The sequence below is a fragment of the Musca domestica genome, unplaced genomic scaffold, assembly GCF_030504385.1.
Source record: "Musca domestica strain aabys unplaced genomic scaffold, Musca_domestica.polishedcontigs.V.1.1 5, whole genome shotgun sequence".
Lineage (NCBI taxonomy): Eukaryota > Metazoa > Arthropoda > Insecta > Diptera > Muscidae > Musca > Musca domestica.
This window is the reverse complement of record NW_026712346.1, coordinates 20933364-20957577: the sequence shown is the minus strand read 5'-3', so window position 1 is coordinate 20957577 and position 24214 is coordinate 20933364. Positions and strand designations below refer to the sequence as shown.

Sequence of the window (24214 nt, the reverse complement as noted above, 5' to 3'; positions counted from 1 at the left end):
ATTGGTCTTGAACACATTCATCAATTGATTTGGCTAAAAAATTGTGTTATGCTACCCTGGGGAAGGGAATCATCATGCAGATGATTGCCACATAGGAATTTATTTAAGTAAAGTACCCACATTGGAGTATCCCCAAGTCCACTTTCACATCTAATGTGTGGTCAGAAAAGAAAATTTTGTATTCTACCCCCCAAGAGAATATTGGTTGCGAACGTATATTTGGAATGTACATCTATATGAAATAAATTGTGAAAACATGAACAAATTACAAATATAAGAAAGTAGCACTGGACCGAATATTTGTTGAATCCTCATTGAGTTATACTATTATGAAAAATATGGACTTTAAAGGGTCTCCAACTTACAATTTAAATGGCAAATAAAATTAATTCCCATCTTACGGTAATGGGTGTAAAATAGTAATTATATTTGACTATTCTGAAATCATTCTGCCCTCAATTATGAGGTGGGTAAAACTATTTTTACTTATTTAAATCACGCGAAATTTTTTTCAGTTTGACATGCTATGTTTTTCTGCTATATTTTTGATTTGGTCTCTATTTGTCTTCTTGGATTATAAGGGGTAGAAGAAAGTTTTCAATGTAGGTCGATGTTTCGGAGTAGTGCCCATATAAAGGTACCTCCTGATTTTACCATATTTCAAAGGATTCGGCTAAAAATGTGTATTTGGGGGGTGAAAATCTTACACAAAAATTTCAACATATTCACAAATTTTAGAATTTTCTCCATGCAATAGTACCCCCTCAAGTCCACCTTTTGGCGGACAAACAGACCGGGGGACTTATGAGGACGGTTAGGGGGACTTATGAGGACTCTTATGCACAATCTAAGGTTCTAATGGGTTTAAAAAAGTAATTAACTTTGCCTATTTTTAAATCATTCAGCCCTCAAATATGAGGTGTACAAAATACAGTAAATTCCAAATTACTTCTCATTTGACTGGAAAATTTTGCTACGATTTTTACCATACTAAAAATTAATTTGATCCCTTGCATGGGAATAAGATTGATATATACTTTTTAATAGGTTTGTATAGCACATCCACACATTTGAAGCACACGTTTTAAATATTGAAGCCCACGGCTTATAAATGGGTACAGATATTTTAAAACACTTTTAATCGACCAGTACGTGAACACTTATATCAGTCATATCTGTGAATAATTATGTTTTTAAAAATATGCATAATAAACAAAAACTACGGGCCGGCAACGCGGACTGGGCCAGCTAGTTTAGTATAAAGAGATGGAAAAGAGCTATAGAGCTATAGAGCTGTAAGTGTAATGTTTTTAAGGTCGGTTTGGAAATGCGTAGAACAGTACATAGTGTACGAAAGTACAACAATTGGAATGTTGAATTTTGGTATTAGAACCACTGTGAAGTGGATTTCGAAATGCATACTCTATAGTAGTACGTACTACTGGTGCTAAATTTGGTATATAGAGTAGGAAATATGCTGCAATTGGGCACTTTTGGAATAGAATCGCTGTGAGTGTATGAAGTTTAGATAAGGATAAGAGTTTGGAAATGTGTATACAATACTTAATGGTACTACATTTGATAAAGAGTGGGTGAAAAAGATCTGGAATTATGGATTTTGGTATGCAGGTGATTGTTGCTGTAAAAGTGCAAAATTGTAGGAATAGAGCTGGAATTTTGAATATAGTGCTATATTAATTCAACTTAAACGGCTTTGATAGAAATTTTATGTTTCTATAATGATTTTGGGTTTCCAACCATGATTTTTTAGGACATTTGTGTAATGTATAGCTTTATACAAAGTCTTGCCAAAATAAATATAACATGAAGACAGCAAATAAAAATATTCATCAACATTTGTCAATGCTGCTGTTTTTGTCTTGTTAATGGTTATTTATACGTGGGATGATTTTATCTTCAATTGTATAAATATTCTAGTGCCTTGATATTTACGAATCAGTTGATGAAGAGCTGCATGTAGGTTTTGGAATGATTTCACATTTTGTCAAACCATTAAACTTCATTGATAATCAATCATTCATACTTTTATTCAAATGTATGTAGTCAGTTTGAAACAATATATTTTGTAATAAAAAGAGCGTTAATTTGATTTTGATAATAACCCCTACCATAGAAAGGAGGGTATATTAAATTTGTCATTCCGTTTGTATTAGCTCTAAATATTCATAATTAACATAAAATTCCAAGTCGTTTTAATGATGTCTGTCTGTTGAAATCAAAATGCAGCCCATATTATATAACGTAGAGCTTTAAAATTTAACATAATAGTTTCTTTTTCCGGTGGCAGAACACTGCCTATATAAGCCCACGTTTTACAATAGCCCCCATATACGGGTACCTTCGGATATTCGTTTTTTTTTTTGACAATTTCAGCAATATTTTTCTAACGGATTTGTCTAAAATCCGGAATTTGTACTTCATACATCGTATTAAGAGTTTGTAACACAACTTCAGCATAAAGGTCTATATTATTAGCATTTGACTAAAGCTTTCATTTCAACTAACTAGACACATTAATAGGAATAGTTTAACAGTTCGCTAGTATGAAATGGTGAAACTCAGTTTTAACGATCGTACAACATTTTTGCATATTCCCATATTCCTTTTGTGGGGTATAAAATCGTACGCACACGCAACAACTTTGGTAAGTGCCTAAGTAATAAAATGTGTCTAAAGTCCTTTCAGTAAATATGAAGGATCTAAATTTACTCTTTACCAAAATGAGAATTCATATTGAAATTTAATTGCAAACAGATATTTTATACAATTACTAGCTGGCCCGGTCCGCGTTGACGGCTTTTGTACTGTACTTTTAGTCTTTAATGCGTATTTTTTAAAGCATAATAAATCACAGATCTGACTTATATAAGCGGCACAATTTTCATTATAAGTAATGACTCCAGTATAATGAATCCAATTTTGATTATAAGTAATGACTCCATGACTAAATAGAAATTAGTTTTTGTGTTAAATACCTTTATGATAAAGAAAATCTATAATAGCCCAATGTGAAAATTCAGCACAATTTTTATTATTGTAAAAAACTTAACATTTTCATTCAAATGATCTATAATTTCGAATTTGTATTTCCAACGTTTAAAATTCCATACTGCGTGGTATTTAGTTTTGTCCACCTCATACTTGAAGGCAGAATGTTATCAGAATAGCCAAAAAATTACTCTTTTGCTCCGATTACCGTAAGATGGGCATAAATTTTTTGTCATCTAAATTGTGCGGTGAAGATCCAATAAAGTCCACATTTTTCATCGTAGTGTAATTCAATGACGATTAAAGAAATGTTCGGTCTCGTGTTACTTTCTAATTTCGTATTTTTTCATGTTTCTGCCACAATTTCCGACTGAAGGAGTCCCAGATTGACATTCCATATAGACGTACATCCCAAATCTACGTTCCAAACCAATATTCTCTTGGGGGTTACAAATTCAATAGAATACCAAATTTTCTTTTCTGACCACACATTGGTTGGGAATGTGGACTTGGAGGTATACTAATGTGGGGACTATACTTAAATAAATGCCTATGTGGATAATTATCTGTAAGATGGTTTTCAACCCCAGGGGTTTTTACCCCATGTAGCCTCAAGTCTAAGATGGACCCTTTTCCGAAAAATGAGAAGAGGGCCAAATAAGGCCCAAAAAATGGAAAAAGTGGCAAAGACCCCGAAAATACCTTAAATCATATCATGGTGATACTAAAACGTCATCATTTCTTGCAGGGATCGTTTTTTTTAATTATCGACATAAGGCAAAATTAGTACGAAAAATATGGTTAAAATGTAGAATATACTTGAAATCGGGTTATTCCGTTATCGGGGGTTATGATCCATATCATAACCTGCCAAAGCGATTAAAGGTATCTTGAATGTTTAGGAAAAATTTCTGGAAGGAATTCGCTCTACTATCTTGCGTCCTTTATAGTCAGTATTTTACGGATTGCAGTCTCAATGTATTTTGCATTTTGAGTTCTCATTGGACGAATTATTGTCATATGAAAGAAGCAGGTCCACTTTTTGCAGTGAACCCCATAACGCTTTTTCGGTCATTTTGGTTTGTATGAATGTGTTGAAAAATTTTCGATTTTTCCCGATTTTAGAATTTTCATATCTTATTCTTTTCTGAAATGATATTATTCGTATTACAAAATAAATACATATAAGCTATAAATAACAGTTTTATCCGTTGTCGCGATATACTACCCAAAAAAACTACACATCATATTAGAAATCCAAAAAAAAAAAAAAAAAAAAAAAAAAAAAAAAACTACAAATGTACATTCGAAAATAGTAAGTCAAAATGGGAAAAAAAATCATGCAAAATAAAACATGACTATTGTACATTTTAAAAGTCAAAATAAAATTAAAATGTTCAAAATTTCACATTTTTATGCGATTTTTTGGATTTTATCCTTTTCTGCCAAGAGGCAATTCCGAATTTATCTGAATCGTTAAAATCTGACCGGCGGTCTTTATGTTATAAGCGTAGTAACTAACACAACTTTCTTTTACATATAGAGAGACAGATTTAAAAGTAGGCGTGTTCCTCAGCCCCTAAATAAATACTTACGGTTGGATGGGAAGCCAACAGTATCTCATGTAATAATTCTCAATCCGCTATCTTAATAATTTGGCAAATATAAGGATTTTAGATAAATCGAAATAGTGGGCGTAAAAGTAGGCATGGTCAATATTTTTTTCTTTAAAAACCTAACTCGGGGCATGACGAATGTTTGTACAAAAAATTAATCAAATCGGTCCACCCGTTCTTAACTGATTCCATTACCAACAAACAACAATTGATTTTTATATATATAGAAGAAGATACTTATTTTAAATGTGGAAAAATAATTACACAGAAAAGCACCGTAATCAAATCTCAACATATTTTAGTTTGGAAAGGAGGAATGCGTGCAAATGGAAGTATTCTGGTAATAATACATACACGCAACCTGGCAATTAGACAACTTAAATTCATCAACGTCTATTGATGTAGGCTCGTGGAAGAATACTGCACTTTCCCACAGCAGGGGAAGTAAGCAGCAACTGCTTCACGGCATCCTGGTCAACATGTAAAACTCCTTATTTTCCTCACGAAGACCGAAGTGAACATAACCCCATATTTGTAAAAATGAGTTTGCTGGGTTAGGAACTATGGTGGTAATGCAAAAACCCAAGGAAAGGCTTAATCTTATTTTATCCAAGTTCTTCACACAGGATCCCATGGAAAGCGTACTAGGTATTGACATAGAGTTGATGCAAGGAGCTCTTGTTAAATTACTAATGTTGACATGTATTAAAACGCTAGGCGTCAATCTATCTAAAACAAAGCTTGTACTTTTTACAAAGACACTATAAGATCCACAGTGTTTACTACTAACCCCGATATCAAACCTGATTCCAAATTGGAGGAGACTACGATATTGCGGGCACTCCGAATGATTGTTGTGCTACCACCCAATGCTTTCCAATTGAAGAATTTAGTCAAAAGAAAAACAAAGAAACCAAGATCGGAACTCCTCTGATGTACGGGTTTGTTTTCTAAAAATTTTAGCGGTACCGTTGTATGATACCGAAACTTTTAAAAGTGTCCGTTCAGAAAGTGCCGTTTATGCGAACTGAGAACCCGAAATGTGAAATTACTACTTATTGTTGTTGCTTTTAGCTTCAACAGAGAAACAAAAACATAAGAGATATGTAAAAATGAGAGACTAGCTCGCGCTAGCTTTAAAAGTCTCGTTTTTGTTCGCAAAAAAAAAGTAAAAACATACCAAAGTATAATTAGTAATAATGATTGATTACAAAAAAAAAAAAAAAAAAAAAAAAAAAAAAAAAAAAAAAACAAGTTAAAAAGCAGTAAGTTCGGCCGGGCCGAACTTTTAATACCCTCCACCATTTGCAACGAATTTGGAAATTTTCAAAAAATAAAATCCTTAAAAGATTCTGTTAAAATTTTAAAAATACCGAATATAGCCGTTATATTGGGGTCTATACGACATGGACATACATATGCATTGTTTGTCATAAGCCATTACCATATTCAAATTCGAAACTGGACCCGCACCGACAATTTTCTGTCACAGACTGTAGTTCCCATAACGAACTTCAAATACCAAATTTTAAACAGTTCCGGTTAATAATGTCGCTAAAATCATCAAAATACCGTTATATGGGGGGCTATACGAAGACGTGGACCTGCACAGACAATTTTCAGTCTTAGGGTGTAGTATCCATTTGGAACTTCAAATACCAAATTTGAAACAATTCCGGTGAATAACGTCGCTAAAATCATCAAAATACCGAATATAGGGAGGAACCGTTATATTGGGGCTATACGAAGACGTGGACCTGCAAAGACAATTTTCTGTCTTAGGGTGTAGTATCCATTTGGAACTTCAAATACCAGATTTGAAACAATTCCCGTGAATAATGTCGCTAAAATCATCAAAATACCGAATATCGGGAGGTACCGTTATATGGGGGCTATACGAAGACATAGACTTGCACAGACAATTTTCTATCTTAGGGTGTAGTATCCATTTGGAACTTCAATTACCAAATTTGAAACAATTCCGGTGAATAACGTCGCTAAAATCATCAAAATACCGAATATAGGGGGGTTACCGTTATATGGTAGCTATATGAAAACGTGGACCTACATGGCCCATTTACGAACTTAACCTGCCTACTGGAAAAATAAACATGTGTGCAAAATTTTAGCCATCTATCTCAATTCATTCGAAAAATAGCGTGACAGACAGACGGACAGACAGACAGACAGACAGACGGACATCGCTAAATCGACTTAGAATTTTACGCTAATCAAGAATATATATACTTTGTTGGGTCTGACATGAGTATTTCGAGGAGTTACAAACGGAATGACAAAGTTAATATACCCTCCATAGTATGGTGGAGGGTATAAAAAAAAAAACAAATAAATATTCATCTATATTATAAAATTAGGTAGACACATACATGACAGTCTTTGAACAACATTGCAAAAAAAATCTCAACAGAGACAGCAATTACAAATTTTAGCAATGAACTCTTAAAAAATACACATCATGACCAAATACATATGAATTTATGTAGGTATATATATATGTTTTCCAAAAAAGAGTAGATTCAAAAAATATAAAACTTACCATGCAAATTAATTGTACATGTTGTGTTGTTGCCACGATCCAGAACTACAACACTTGTAGCTGCCGCCCCACCTCCTCCTCCTGTAGTGGCCATATTACCGGAGGTGGTGGATTTACAACGACGTCCACGCGGCAAAGTGATGGATTTATTAAACGTTTGCGAATGAAACCAATAGTGTGCGGAGCTAGTATAAAACCGGCGACCGCACTTTTTGTAACACAAATTTCACCAAATTATACCCTTGCTTTAGTGTTTGTTCTGAAGCCAGATATTTTCTCTACAACTGTTCGTTTCCAAAATGAATTGAATGTTTGTCTTCTATTTACTTTTCAAAATGTTGGTGGGTTAACAGAAGGCGCGACAAGTTCACCTTGAAAGAGCTAAGTTGTTTTCAATAATCCGCTAGACAGGCACTTGCGTTGTCTTCTGTTATCAATATACGCGGCTGTAGACAATACAAACTCATGATCATTTATGTTCATTTAAGTGCAATAAAATCAGCTAGTAAAAATATTAACTTAATTCAATGTAAGTACAGCAACTCATATTTTTCAATTCCTAAATCATGGGTTAATACTGCATTATTAGTATGAAAGCGTTCAACGGGTAGATTAATAATTATGTATAAGTGTAATTCTTTATTTGAATTTCGATTTAAATTTGAAAAAAAATGTCTTCCTCCGGGAATAATTTCGATTTAAGTTTGGAATAAAATGTCTTCATCCGGGAATCAATTTCTTTAAGGTTGGGTCAGACTCACCATAATTATTTTACGATCAAGTGCGTATTCTTTAATTAAAAACAATTTTTCCTTCTCGATTTTGTTTTTTTTTATTGAAATTTAAAAGTAAAATATTTTACTAATTAGCTTTAGATTCCATGAAATTGTAAAAAAATATTTATGTAAGAAACAATTAATAAAATTTATTAAAAGGTCTTTCCTTTTCAAAAAATAACATTATTGCTTAAAGCTATTGTGCGCAAAATGGTAGGATAACCTTAGTTGTAGGTCCAATATGAGTGCAAGATTTGGAACAATTTGCAACCAATTTAATAATATTTTTTTTTTCCTTAAGTCTTTACAAAAAAAGATTACACACTTTTCATTAATCATCGTCATATCCCTAAATTAGTAAATGAACTTAAGTGGGCATGGATTATCCCGTAGAGGTAAAAGCATGACTAAGTTAGAGGCATCAAACCTGATTTTATAATGTATCTTCATTATAGTTATTTATTTTTATTATTGATATGACCAGAATATTTTGGGATCATTTTATTCTTCGTTGTTAAATGAAATATAGGATTTACGAAAAGGTTTGGGAGTTTAATTATTTGGCAGATCGAAGACCGGTTATGCGAATGAAATTCAATTTGTCTAAAAAATACATTTGTTTTCTATTATTTCTTTTCAGGGGAATATAAAGCTGCAAATATATCCAGGTAATTATTTTTAGCTTAGTCAGAATATGGAAGCTACATTTGTCTCGTCCGCGAGAGTGTTAGATTTCAGACCAATTCAAGTCGTAAGCTCAATTTTTTGATAATTTTGGGAGGAAGGTTCTAAAATGTCCACGTTTCCGTAGACCTATACGAACTACGAATACCACTTTTTAAAGATATTCGTGGTAAAATGTTGCTAAAGCCATCAAAATACCGCATATCGTAAGGTACCCTTACATTGAAGCTATAGTAAAAGTAATGACATATGGATGCAGCCGGGAAGTTCATAGAAATACACCCTTTGAAGGAATAGATGTATTTTTAGTGAAATCCTCCTTAAATTTCATACAAAACTAATGTTTTTTGAAGAAAAATAATCTAGTTACTGAGTGTTTTGTCGAAAATAGTAGCATAGAACACTGAATCAAATCAAACTATCATGCTCCTAGAAGCATTGCCACTTTGAACCGAAAAGGTCTCCTTTAAATTTTCTAAGGTATAGAAGGTATATAACTTTCGGTTACCAACACAGGTCAGTAAACGATGAAACGCTCTTTGCTTTTGCAAACATTTATTATTTATAACTATAGTATAAGTTAATTTTAAGTACAAGCAAAAAACTGTTAAGAACTCATTTTTATGATTCCTTTATTGGAGAAATACTAAATAAAGATATAAAACTAGTATTACAGATATATCTGTATACCTGATACATCATATGTATGTATAATCGATATATACTAAAGGAATATGCTAAATAATATTAAGACCTATTGTTAAACGTAAGTTATTGAAATATTGTTTACGGATTTTGGAATCAATAAAATTTGAAGCAATTTTGGGGTATACGACAAATATGTAGAGATTTTGGAAACGGAATGACAAACTCAAAAACGCGAATGAAAACTTCAAAATGAAACGACAGAAATTGGCAAAATTGTATGTTTATGATGGAAGTGGGAATTCATATATTTTTTTTACAAATGGGGTTTCGATATTTATCAAATTTATTTTATTATTTTGAATTTATTGTTGTTTTTGTTGTAGCAGTTCATACATCTGTGTTCGTTCAATTTCCATTTCCTGACTCCACTCAATCTGGTTCTGCCTTCAGTCTCAAAAAGGATGCAACCTGTATGGGTTGAGTCCATAACGAGACTGGAGTTAGGTGAGTGGAGTTGTTGTAACTACCAGCATCACAATTTCTAGTGATGTGATATCACAAAATTCCAGAAACCAATGGTTATGGAAATACTATCATATCGAAATAAGAGGAAAAATTTAGTTTAGGTCCAGCTGGCGAAAAAATTCGCAATTTTACTTAATGTAGACAACAACATATTTTTCAATGGGATATCCACACTTCCCGAGATTTGGGATAAAGTTACGAAATAAAATCGTTTAAATATTACAACGGGCAGTTATTTTTATCCTGATTACAACACATTATTTCCGGGGGTATGTCCAATACCGGCTACTTTAAGTAGGCGGCCTTCGGCCGTGGCTTAAAATTTTCTCCTCAGGGAGAAATCATACGCGAATCAATTTTTATTTAAATTTAAACATTTTCAGTAGTGGACCTTCGGCTAGGTCTTGGAATTTACTCCCATTGGATATTTCCTGCACTACCTATGGTAGCATTTTGAATATTGTATTTTATTTATTTTCAATTTGTACAGAAACCTAGCCAGCAGGGCCATGGACGGTTGCAAAAACTTCTATACATGACTACTCTAAATTAATTATAATATCCTTAATCCTAAAAGACTTACTTAAAATTAAACATTAAAACAAATTAACAAAAAGTGAACAAAATTAACATGACTACTCTAAACTATTCATTACATCCCTAATCTTAAAAATCTTATTAAAAAATTAACATTAAAAAAATACCAAAAAAAAAAAATGAGCAAAAATCACAATTTATTGAAGAAATAGATAAATCAACTATGCAAGGAAAAATAAACAAATTAACACAAGAAAACCATATATTTTAAACAATATTGAAATGAGCACATAATTTACGCTTATAACATGTTAGGGAAGAATTAAATGTCTTAACATTAGGTGGCAGATTGTTGAAAATGTGATGATTTTTCCAACAGAGGAGTCAAGCGTGGTATAACAATTTGCAGGTTCTTTACAGATCTCGAAAACTTAAAAAGATCCAAAAGAGTAGATGTCCTAAATTTAAAATGTTTGTAGAAGAACAACATAATCGCTTTAGAAATGACAAACTAAAAAGAAGGTACTTGAGCAAATTTGGAACCCTATATCTCTGGAAGTATAAATATAGATCTAAAAATGTAATTTCTTGTAATCAGGCCTACTTGTAGTAATGTTTTGAAGTTTTCATTTCGATTATTGGATTATAAATAGCTATGTAAAAAAGTTATTTTTGTAACTCTATATCTCGGGAAATTTGGATTTCCTCCTCCGAAACCTATTTCCGGAAAAACTTTCTGGTAAATATTTTTCAGCCAGCTGGGTGAAATTCAAATTAAGCCAAGAAAAAAGACTGGGATTAAACACTAACATGTGATATTTAGACCTCTCTTCCCACATTTGTTTCAAAAATAGTGTATAGATATTTAAATAATTATTCATATTCAAACTTCGTCATATCGAAATCTATTGTGCTCTTGCCTTTTAATAAAGCACAATTAGAACACTAATATCAATGGGTGTTCTAATTGTGCATAAAGGTATCATTTGTAATTTTTTGGTATTGACTTGATTTTCCAAAATGAAATTAGCGACGCAAATATGGAATCTCAAAGTTATATGGGTTTGCTTCAAAATTCATAGCGCCCATTCAATTTTATAACTACGTCCAAAGCATTCTTCGCCAACACCCCCGATGAACTTCTTATTGTTCATTTCAACACTGGATTGCAAGTAACTGCAAATTATCAATCCACCAAATAATACGAAATATAACAAATTCTGAAACTTGAAGGAATAACGCACTGTCAGTATAAATTGGCCATTAAATAATGTCTAAATAATTTTGCTGATTAGTTTATTTCACTCTATTCCATTCCCTGTTCATTGCAAAATATTTTTATCAATAGCAACTTTTTGGTATATCTAAATACTTTGCACTTTTTGTAATATTGTCGTTCTTTTTTAAGTTCATTCGCGTTTTTTCTAATGTATTTACCACACATTTAGAAAAAACAACTGCGTTGTGTTGGTTTTTTTTGTTTTGGTTCGTTTTTTCTCAATGGGAAAGTTCAAAACAAAAAAATGCCCGTGTAAAAAAGAGCGGCGCACTCAAAACAACTACGCGCAACAATACATGCGACAATAGAACCAGCCGTAAGAAATTTTCCAATTGAACTGACTAAACAACAATGAAGTAGGGATATGGAATTCGAATCTATGCCAACCCATGATACAATAATTCAGGTAGAGGCATTAATATAGTTGGTTGTACAATGAACTCTCAAAAAATAACAAAATGAATGAAAAATTATTCAAATTTTATAAATTTATTGAAAATCACATATCATAACAATCTTCGCATGGCGTTGATTAAAAAAAACATAAATTTCTAAAGAATTTTTTTAAAATACTTGGCATGCCAAGTGTTGATGTATCTAAAGCTAAAGCCGACGATTGGGGTTTTACATGTATTGTCAATTTCTTATATATGCACACATCATATGATTTATGGACGACATTTCAGCTGTGACATACATTAGTACAGTACATATGTACTTTTTCGATCGCAGCGAAAAATATAATTAAATCAAGAAACATATAATTAAATCAAGAGTGCTGCTGACATGATAGAAGAATGCAGGTAGATGCATTAACACTATATTATTATATGTTTTCTTATACGCGCCAATCGGAGTTTGATATAACATACATTTTCCAACAATCTTTATAAATTTCAATAATGTTTTATTCAACATTTTTAATTCCAAAATTTGTTTGTCAGTTCATTGTCCCAGCAGCCATATCGATGCGACTAACTATATTCTTCTACCACGACTGTTATCTTGCCAAAACTAAGAAGGTAAAGTCACGTAATCATATGTTTACAATTTTTTCGAATTAATACATTTGACAACATCTCATTGTCAAAATATATATTCATCAATCCATTTTGTACACACAAAATCCGAGATGGTAACTGTTTTCTATGCATTGAAATTTGACAAGGTAAATTAAAGAAAATGCAGAGCTGGGAAAGCTAATTTGAAATGAGGTTACTTTTATTTCATTGTACCATGGTTGTTATATTATTGTGTGAAAAATAAAGAAAGTCATCCATAAAGCATTATACAAGGTGCATAATAAGGAGTATGCACCAGCTACAACAACAACATTTTACAATAACATTATTGTTATTATAGAAACTAAAAAGGCATGTTGACTATCATAGTAAAATTAAGACGATAAAGTCATTTTAAATAAGCATTCCCATCTCCGCATTATTTGTAATTTACTTTGTCAAATTTATCTCCTTAGAAAACTGGTTCCCATCTCTGATTTGTGTATGTGCAATGGATTTATAACTGAACATTTTGACAATGAGATGTTGTCAAATGAATAATTTTGAAAAAATTGTAAACATATGATTTTATGACTTTACCTACTTGATTCTACCATGGTTGACAATTAGTATTGATTCAAATAACATAAAAACACAAATAACAAAACAAACATTCCAGACAACCATTTGGAGAAAATACTAAATGTTAGAACAACACTTCTTAGTTCAACCGCATTAAAAATGTCTACATAATATGGACCATGGTAGAAGAATACAGGTAGAAGCATCAACGATTAGGAACAGTGAAATGTGAAAATTTTTTAAATGTTTCTTCAAAAATAAGTAGGTCAATATAAGCTTTCCTAAACGATGTCAAAGGGATTTTGTGAAGATATCCATTTTTTTAAATTTTTACAAATTTGAATAATTTTTCATTCAAAAATTTCAATTTTAAAATTGGTTTCACAGTTCATTGTCCCAGCAGATGGGAACTGTTTTCTATGCATTGAAATTTGACAAGGTAAATTAAAGAAAATGCAGAGCTGGGAAAGCTAAGCATTCCCATCACCGCATTATTATTATTTTTATACCCTACACCACAAGGTGGTCAGGGTATTATGTCTTTGTGCATTTGTTTGTAACAGGCAGAAGGAAACGAGATAGACCCATAGTTCCTTTTGATGATCTGCATAGAATCACATTCTGAGTCGATTTATGCATGTCCGTCCGTCCGTCTGTCCATGTATTTTTGTAAATACAGGTCGCATTTATTGTCCGATCCAGTACAGGTCGCATTTATTGTCCGATCCAGATGAAATTTTGCAAAGATCTTTTGTTTGGCCCAAGGACGAACCCTATTGAAATTGGAGATAATCGGTCAAAATTTAGATATAGCTCCCATATATATCTTCGTCCGATTTGCCTTTTATTGTGCACCAAACGTGTAATATCAGCCCGATTTGTATGGAATTTTGCATATATACCCAAATTAGGCCTGAAAATATGTATGCCAAATTTGATCGAAATCGGTTCAGATATAGCTATAGCTCCCATATATATTGTTCATCGGATTTGTTATATTTGTTACCCACAACCGTAATAACATCGATAACAACGATATTCAGGGAAATATATCAAATAAAGCTCAGAAATATCTTTGCCAAATTTTATCGAGATCGGTTCAGATTTGGATATAGCTCCCACATATCTTTATCCGATTTCAAATTAACTGTGCACCAAATGGGTAATACAATTCCGAATTTAAAAGATACAAATGCTTCGGCATATTTAGTCCATTGAACTTTAAATTATAATTATAATCATAGCGTGTATGATTGAATTCTCCCATAAAAACTTTTAATTGTTATGTGGAGCTCTACTTAATTAGCAAAGTGGTGTAGGGTATCATAAAGTCGGCCCCGCCCGACTTTTTTTTTTTTGGAATCGGTTATTGATTACGCCGTCACGACGAGGTTTGTACGATACCCGTAGTATGCATGTACCATTGCTGTGTAGTCGATTCTTAGTTATCGATAATTATTTTGAGTTCCTTGTTGTTTTCCATTTCTTTTTATTCTTGTAGTGTTGTGATGTGAGTGATGTGATTCCGGGTTATAGCTGTATGTGGTTTTTATGAATGAAGTTGCACAATTCACGAAAGTTTTCACAGGCAAAACTTTGGAGTACTGCAGGTAAGTTTGAAAATTTTGTAAAGAAATTGTAATTCATTCTGTCATTATTGTATTTAGGGCAGATAAAAATCTGGTGGTTTTCCGTATTTGGCGTGTTGCATATTTCGCATAGGTTGGAGTTTTCAGCATTGATGAGGTACAGGTAAGTTTTTCCATATGTATGACCAGTGAGAAGTCTGTTTATAACCTTAATTTCTCCAGGTGACCTGTTGAATCCTGAAAACCAATGGCGGTTTGGTGGCTCTGGGAAGAATTGTGAGAAGTAAGTGCCTTTACTGATTGAAATATGTTTATAATTCTCCTTCCATTCACTCCATAGATGTTGGTGGATTAGGGAGCGAGCATCTTTTATCGAGAGGCCTGTTTGTATGATTGAACCGATTTCAGCTGCATGTTTGGCGAAAAAGTCTGCACGTTCATTAGCAGCAATGCCTATATGCGAGGGAATCCGAGGACTTGAGTTGTTTACCTTTTGTAGAATATTGTTGGCCAGGTAGTTTTGGGTATCATTTTGTTTTAAAATTAGACATGCATTTTTACTATCGGTAAGAATGGTGGCTTTTCTGATGTTGTCTTCTATCATTATGTCTATTGCCTTATTGATGGCGTGTAATTCTCCCATAAGTGATGACATTTTTGCCGGTATTTTGAATAAGAAGTTTTGATTATTTGAGATATTGCATACTGCACAACCAGTCGTAGTACTGGAAATCGAGGCATCGGTTGCCCATATCGTGTGTCCTGTGTTTTGAAGTCGTTCAGTTTTTTCTTGCAATATTACTCTATAAAATTCATTGGGTTGTGTATTTTTTGTAGAGTTAAATAAATTTAAGAAGAAAGTGAATTTACTGCTGGGATATTCTCTCTGATTTAATATAGTTTCGTTGAAAATGTGTTTAAATTTCATGTAGATTAAACCCAAACTGGTCTTGTTGGTAGGGTTGTTTGCAATATTTTGGTATAACTGTCGGTTGTGACACTTAAATTTTATTAATTCCTTTGCGGTAAGATACTGAGATCGTTGTTCTGGTGGGAACATCTCAGCTAGTGCGTAGATTGCATGTACAGGTGTTGACTGTGTTAGACCAAGACTTCTTCTTAACATCTGATTTTGAAAAGTTGTAAGCTTTTTGTTCAAATACGTTGGCATATGAGCCATTGAAGAAATACAATACTCTGTTTCCGAGAAGACTAGTGATTTGGCTAGATTTATTGATATATATGGAAGTAAACCATGTTTTAAATTGTTGATCATTTTTATTGCATTCAATGAAGAATTGCTTGAGTGAAAAACTTCCTCATAATGCTCTTTCAGGGATAAGCTGTTTTTAATGTGTCTTCCTAAAAACTTTATGCTGCTGACAGGTATAATTTGGGTACCTTGTAAGGCGATGGATGGTATTTTTCGTGGACCTTCAGCTATATACATAGCGGACGTTTTATTAGTGTTGTAGGTGAGGTTCAGGCGGGATAATAGAAATTGAAGTTCGATGGCTTTTTGTTGCAAATTTTGATTAGGCAATTCGAAATCCTTATGAGCTGATAGTAATATAAAATCATCTGCAAATTGAAACAAATGCGTGTTTTCATCGGATATCCCATGTAGACCAAGGGTATATATATTAAAAAGAAGGGGACTTAGACAACTGCCTTGTGGTAGCCCGTTGTAGATTTCAATTGATTCAATTCCCATTACAATGGTTCTTTTGCTTAGAAAATTTATGATCCAATCAGCGATATCTGTCGGACAGTTAATTTCACATAGTATTTTGAGAAGCATTTCTATTCTGACACAATCATATGCTTTTTCAACGTCTAGAGATAGAATTATAACTTTCTCACCTTTGCTTTTGTAGTAGTTTATGGTGTACAGTAAATTGTTGATACACATTGAAGTTGACAGATGTTTCCTATATGCAAAAGTATTTGTTGGCAAAATATTTTCTTCATCAATGAATTGCTGCAAACGCTCTTTTACCATAAAGTTTATTATTTTAAACGGGACAGATATTAGAGCAATGTGTCTAAAATTTGTGAACAATTCTAAATCTTTGCCCTTTTTCGGTATTTAGACAATTTTTATTTTCCTCCATTCATCTCTGATTTCACATTTCTTCCAAGATTAGTTTAATGCTTCAAAAAAGTTGGTCTTTGCAGAGTCAGATAGATGATTTATCATTTTATAAGTTATGCCGTCTAGGCCAGCAGCAGAGGGTTTCTTCTTATTTTTTAGCACCAGTAAAAATTCCTCCATTGTGAAAACGGAGCGATTATTAATAGATTTACAGACATAATTAAATGGATTGTTGTCCGTTACTTGGTCTTTTAGATGAGATAGAAATAGTTTACTGTTGTTTGGAGACCATTTGCCTTTAACATTTGATGATAAACTGTTTTTGCACCCTCGAGCAAATTGAAAAAGATGTTTTGAGCTGGGTTCTTTATTCAAATTTTGTATCTTATTTTTAAAAGTGTGTTTTTTGGCAAATTGTACTGCATTTTTGAAGTTTTTTTTCTTTTCAATTAGATTTCTTGCGTTGGCATCATTGCTACATAAGTCATATGTTTTTTGAGCAGCTAGTTGAAGTCTATATTAGTTGTGTTCCAGAACCTGCAAATTAGTACTAATTAGCACTAATTCTCCTACAACGCGTTCCCGTACTCCAAAAACTAGCAAAACTTGCAGCTCTCTCGAGAAAAAAATGGCGCTGAGTGGTGCACATTTCTGCTTGTTTTAAGTAAGGTTTCACCAGTCCGGTTTAGGCTGTTTACTTTTGGAACTTTGAATTTTGACATTTTATCGCATTTCTGCTAATTTTCCGTTCCCTTATTTTTTGAGCAAACCTAAATGAGAATGACATTTCGAACTGTTCTCTCTTCTGCTAGTTTTACTACTAAAAAAGTACTGGAACACAACTACGGTTTTTCCACATAAGAATCCCACTAAGCTTTTGGTGTTTTATTTCCTTTTAAAACATATGTAGATTTTCTGATTTCGCCTTTTATCGCAGATTGTAAATCTTCAAAGTTTTTGTTTAGTTGTATCTGACCAAGATTTCTCAATAATTGTTTTTTTGCCAAAAAAAAATGTCCTTTGTACTTTGTTTTGTTTATATTCAAAATTACAGGGTAGTGATGGCTTCCACCGATCATGTTTCTAAAAGTATTCCATTGTATTGGCAAGATTGTGTTGGTGAAGAATGATTAATTTTGCTAGTTCTTTTTTTTATTGTTGCACATCTCACTGAGTGTGGGAAATATATGGATACCAGAGTTAAATTGTTTGTTAAATTTGTGGTTTGGCAGATGAGAATATCCAAAGGTGTTTCGAAAGGGATCTTTTTGAACTGTATATTTTTTTGAATAGTAGGGCAACTCCACCATAGTTGTCACTACTTTTTTTGGAGATTATATTATAGTTTTGTATAGATGAAGAGATTTGACTTTCGTCTATATTAAATATTTCACTCATAATACATATGTTTATTTTTTGCTTTTAAGAAAGAATTCTAGAAAATTCTTATTTTTCTTTAGACTTTGCACATTATATTGTAATAAATTCATATTTTTTAATTATAGTTTTTATTGTGAACTTTAAGATTCTGTATTATTTATTTTGAGTGTATTGTTGGTGTTAATAGATGCGTTGTTTAATCCAGATGGGAGCAGTGATTGCTGGAATTTGTTTAATATACTTAAACCTACGGCACTATTTAGTGAGGTAAGGACTTTTGACATTTCTTTGGCAATCTGTTTTAATGTTTTTTCTATTTCAGATACTTTTGAGAAACTTGCTTGTTGGAAAATTGGTTGAGACGGTGTTATTTGAATCGGACTCGTGACGTGATGAATTGGATTTCTAGGTGACGCAACTTTGCTGTATTTTAATTTTGTGACTCTTTTATTTATCTCCTCATAAACGCTTTTTTTTGGAGTTTTATTCATATTAAGAGGGGGAAAGGCAGTGTTAAATTCATCTTCTGAAAGTATTTGGAAACGGTTTTGGGCCTCAGGGTAGTTTTGAACGACTTTTTTCTTGATAGATTGGAAAGGGCCATTATACTTCTTATGTTTCGTTCTGATTTCCATCTTGGGCACTGTTTTGAATCAGTTGCAAAGTGGTCAATACTATTGCAAAGAATACATCGTGGAGAGTTGCATACATCTTTACATGTTGTAGTTGACAGACATTCTTGACATTTTTGCTCTTTTGGGCATTGATTAGGGCATATGATAAATTTACCACAGTTCAAACATTTTTTCGTCGACCTGCAACGAATTGATATGTGTGCTAGACGTCCGCAGTTTAAGCACAGACGAACAGGAGGCACATATAGCTCTGGTGAGATTTTTGTACCGCACATGAATATTTCAGTGGGTACACCATCGTAAATTATACCGATTTTAATAGTTTCGGAATGTTCAATTTTGTTATTTTCAGTTTTTCTTGTAAAGCGGTATACTGAGACAACGTCCATATCATTATTTGCTTCAATTTGTTGCTTAATTGTAATGGCATTAATACTTGTTGGTACGTTTTTAATTATATAAAATCGTTGCACAAATCTTTACTTTTAAATTTGGATTTGTTGCAAAAGAGTTTGCCGAGCTAGCATTGTTGAATGCTAATCTAAAAAGATTGTAGCCAATATTCTTGCAAGCATAATCAGTGATGTTAATCATTTGGAATCTTGCATAAAGATGTAATTCACAATTCTTCCTCCTTGTACTGATTGGTGTTTCTGAGGAGACTAATACATGTTGGATATAAAATGGTTTCCTTGTTTAAAGAGTTGTAATTGTATTGATTTAATATTTCATTATTTGTTGTGAGTTCTGTGTTTGTGTTAGATGCTTTAACAGGTGTTCCATTATGGGTTTTAAATGTTTTTGTTTCATTAGAAATACTTGGAGCTCTTCTTTTATTTTGTTCCCCCGGTGGAGGAGGTGGTATAGGCGGAGGAGGTGCACAATTAATTTAAAATCGGATAAAAATATATATGGGAGCTATATCCAAATCTGAACCGATCTTGATAAGATTTGGCAAAGATATTTCTGAGCTTTATTTGATATATTTCCCTGAATATCGTTGTTACGGAGTGCATATTACTGTTGTGGGTAACAAATATAACAAATCGGATGAAAAATATATATGGCTATAGCTATATCTGAACCTATCTTCACCAAATTTGACATACTAGCTTCTAGACTCAATTCGGTCGTAAGTACCGAATTCCATCCCATTTGGACAAATATTAGACGTTTGGTGCACAATAAAAGGTAAATCGGACGAAGTTATATATGGGAGCTATATCCAAATCTGAACCGATCTCGATAAAATTTAGCAAATGTATTTCTGAGCTGTATTTGATATATTTCCCCAAATATTGTTGTTGCAGAGTGCATATTACGGCGGTGGTGGACAAAAATAACAAATCGGATGAACAATATATATGGGAGCTATAGCTATATCTGAACCGATGTCGATCAAATTTGGCATACCTATTTTCAGGCCTAATTTGGGTGTATATGCAAAATTCCACACAATTCGGGCTGATATTACACGTTTGGTGCACAATAAAAGGCAAATCGGACGAAGATATATATGGGAGCTATATCTAAATTTTGACCGATTATCTCCAATTTCAATAGGGTTTGTCCTTGGGCCAAACAAATGATCTGTGCAAAATTTCATCTAGATCGGGCAATAAATGCGACTTGTACTTTGTTTACAAAAATACATGGACAGACGGACAGACGGACGGACGGACATGCATAAATCGACTCAGAATGTGATTCTATGCAGATCATCAAAAGGAACTATGGGTCTATCTTGTTTCCTTTTGCCTGTTACAAACAAATGCACAAAGACATAATACCCTGACCACCTTGTGGTGTAGGGTATAAAACGGAAAAAACTCGGTATCAATAACTTATGTTTGTGTGTGTTAGCGGTATTTGTTTATTTGTTTTTGTTTTGAAATAAAAAAGCGACCAGCGCGAAAAAAAACAGTCTAGTGTCAACAGATGTTGATGAGCGACTCGCTCCGCATTATTTGTAATTTGCTTTGTCAAATTTATCTGTCTAAGAAAACTGTATCCCATCTCTGATTTGTGTATGTGCAATGGATTTATAACTGAACATTTTGACAATGAGATGTCAAATGAATAATTTTGAAAAAATTGTAAACATATGATTTTATGACTTTACCTTCTTGATTCTACCATGGTTGACAATTAGTATTGATTTAAATAACATAAAAACACAAATAACAAAACAAACATTCCAGACAACCATTTGGAGAAAATACTAAATGTTAGAACAACACTTCTGAGTTCAACCGCATTAAAAATGTCTACATAGTATGGACCATGGTAGAAGAATACAGGTAGAAGCATCAAAGATTAGGAACAGTGAAATGTCAAAATTTTTTTAATGTTTCTTCAAAAATAAGTATATCTATATAAGTTTTCCTAAATGATGTCAAACGGATTTTGTGAAGATATCCATTTTTTTAAATTTTTACAAATTTGAATAATTTTTCATTCAAAAATTTCAATTTTAAAATTGGTTTCACAGTTCATTGTCCCAGCAGCTGTGTCGATGCGACTACCTGTATTCTTCTACTATGGTATGGAGGTCTTACCCAGTCAGCATTTTTTTTGATGTGATTTTTAATCACATTCGAGTCTTTTTTGATCCCATTGCGCGATTAAGAAGCTGGAATATGAGCTCTTTTTCTGATCATAAAAGACTCATTTGTAGGGAGAAAAACGTGACGCGAAAACGTGAAAAACGTGAAGAGTTGTGGGACTCTTCTAAATAAATCACATATGAGTCATCCTCTAGATTAGTTAAGAGTTTTTTTTCAAGTCGTTTTCTAATCATTTATTGTGCTAATACTCTTAATTTGTGAATCTTTTTCGAGTCTTTTTAAAGTAATTTGTGATCATTTATGAGTCTCTAGTGAGTAATTTATTAGTGTTTTAAGTGTCACATATAACTCATTATATATATATATATATATATATATATATATATATATATATATATATATATATATATATATATATATATTAATTTAGTAGTCTTTTTTAAGTCACCTTTGTCTTAAATTCGAGTCATTTATGAGTCTTGTATGAGTTTACGATTCTACGAATTACGTACGTGATTTCTAAATATTCGGATGTACCATGAAAAAAAGAATATGTTCATACATGTTTATAAAAAAGTTTATTTAATTTTGTGTTCATTTTCATGTGTAATAAAAACAACATTCTTCATTTCAGTAAATACCGTTTTTTCTACACTTGGAAAAAAAGAAGTAAATTAAAAAAGGTACTGTAATTGGATCGTTTTTTTTTCGTAACTCGGTCCCTAGCATGAACAAAATGTTTCTGAAGAAATGTGTTCCTATCCTTGTCGTTGCTTGCATTTGAGACGACAAATATTTGAAATAAAATATGTACAAGTCTGTCCATTTTACAAATTCTTTATATACGTGTTAAAAAGACAAACTTTCTTTTGATTACTGTAACTAAATAATACTTTTCTGCACTCGGATTTACACTGGTCCACTTCCAGCTGTATTGGCGGGCTAATTTATCCAAAAAAAATCTTTCGGTTTTTGTAATAAACTCTTTCTGGAAATAGATTATCAAAAAATTATATAATTATTAATAGTTTATAAAGTAGTGAATAAATCAATCAAATACCCAATTTGCTATACTTACAAATTGTTCAAGTTCTGTCTCATTTTGCTGCAATAATTCACGTTCCTGGACATTCTCTTAATTTTTCTCATATTCAGTTTTACTTCTTTTTTGCAAAATTAAATTTTCTGCCATCCTTTTTATTTTAGCCTATTCTATTTTTGTAATTTAACTTTCTGACACTTAAATTTTCTTTATTGTTGTATATGTAAACTCGATATTGACATCACTTTTATCTGCCAGTTGGCAACCCTATTTTCACTAACATTCTCAATGCCGTATTCTTTAGTTATTAGTTCATAGCATGATCCAAGTATAAGGTCCCCCTTCCAGCTCAACTGATTACCACACGATCTGTCAATTAGATTTGAATTCGCTGCAACCAAAACGAACTTCAAAACTATATTAGAAGAATACAGGCAGTCGCATCGCATAGCTGCTGGGACAATGAACTGTCAAACCAATTTTTAAATTGAAAATTTTAAATGAAAATTTATTCAAATTTCCAAAAATTGTTGAAAAGTACATATCAACAACCTACGATTGGTGTCGTATAAGAAAATTTATAAAATGTACTTATTTTTGAGAAAAAAAAATAAAATTTTTTAAATATCTACAATGCAGTAGAGCTTTTTTACCATGCTAGAAGATTATAGGTAGTTGCATCAACGCTTGGGGACATTGATATGTCAATATTGTTAAAATGTTTTTTACATTTTATAAGTTTTCTTATACGCCACCAATCGGAGGTTGTTATGATATGCATTTTTCAACAATTTTTACAAATAATAATTTTTCATTCAATATTTTTAATTTCAAAGTCAGTTTGCGTCGAGCAGCAACTGCGTCGATGCGTCTAACTGTATTTTTCTACCATGTGTTATACATACAAAAAATTGACAGCAAACGTATTCGCCACAAAATTCTTCTGTCAAGGCGAAAATATTTATTTTCGCCTCAAGCGTTAATTTTGACATTTCATGTAGTAAAATAACAGCTGTTTTTAGATTAATTCTCTCGAAGGAAGACCTTATAATTGGGCCATGGTTCATAGTTTACTCTTGTAACTTGTACATCACAATCTTTCTTAATGAAATAAACTGAATTAAATTAAAACTTCAGACTTTAAGTATATAATATTTATAGAAATTAATAAATAAACAAAGAAATAACCGTACACGTTTTTATATTTATTTACTTTTCAATATTATACACTTTTGCTGTAGACGGCTCCAAGCACTTTTTATAAACGAACAATAATTCAACTTGTTGATAGTCACTCCAGAAACAAATGACGCTTACATAACATAACAAACAGCATTTATTCACTTATCTGTGCAAAACATGTTAAAAATACATAATTTTGATCACTTTTCATACAGCTGCAATATCTTTTTAAGGCTAATCATTTTTCAATCTCTAGATGATGGCAATACGATAATAAATAATGGAAAAATAGTCACATTTTGCACATCTCAATAATTGATTGGCGATTCTCCTACATTTTGTTGTTGTATATTAAACTGATCTCTTTTCACTCATTAGAGAGAGTCATTTTTGAGTCGCTTTTCGATCATACAAGTCAGTTAATCATTTTTTGGTCCCCAAAAGGACTCGAAGAAGACTCACCAAAGTGATTTTTTCAAAAACAATCTTCCAAATGCTAGCTGGGTATTA

At 32.3% G+C, this 24214-nt stretch overlaps 1 protein-coding gene and 1 long non-coding RNA gene across 17 annotated transcripts in view; one reads left to right on the top strand and one right to left on the bottom strand.

Moving 5' to 3' along the window:
* Window positions 1-11963, bottom strand: part of LOC101896598 (uncharacterized) — a 37749-nt gene extending 25786 nt beyond the window's left edge. Inside the window, exons 1-2 of one of the 9 annotated variants that reach the window (XM_011296468.3) lie at window positions 11725-11963; window positions 7183-7628 (exon numbers count right to left, since the gene is read on the bottom strand). In XM_011296468.3, the coding sequence (XP_011294770.1) occupies window positions 7183-7276 (94 nt within the window). In that variant the 5' untranslated portion in view covers window positions 7277-7628; window positions 11725-11963. Of the gene's footprint in view, window positions 1-7182; window positions 7629-11596 lie in introns of all 9 variants that reach the window. The other 8 variants (XM_011296465.3, XM_020038740.2, XM_011296469.3 and 5 more) reach the window with 8 other exon arrangements.
* A 2693-nt stretch (window positions 11964-14656) lies between these two features.
* Window positions 14657-24214, top strand: part of LOC109614093 (uncharacterized) — a 50130-nt gene continuing 40572 nt past the window's right edge. The window contains exons 1-6 of one of the 8 annotated variants that reach the window (XR_009343431.1): window positions 14657-14824; window positions 14882-14966; window positions 15026-15086; window positions 15144-15317; window positions 18466-18545; window positions 18601-18687. This is a non-coding gene — a long non-coding RNA (uncharacterized LOC109614093). Of the gene's footprint in view, window positions 14825-14881; window positions 14967-15025; window positions 15087-15143; window positions 15318-18403; window positions 18546-18600; window positions 18759-24214 lie in introns of those variants that run through there. The other 7 variants (XR_009343430.1, XR_009343427.1, XR_009343424.1 and 4 more) reach the window with 7 other exon arrangements.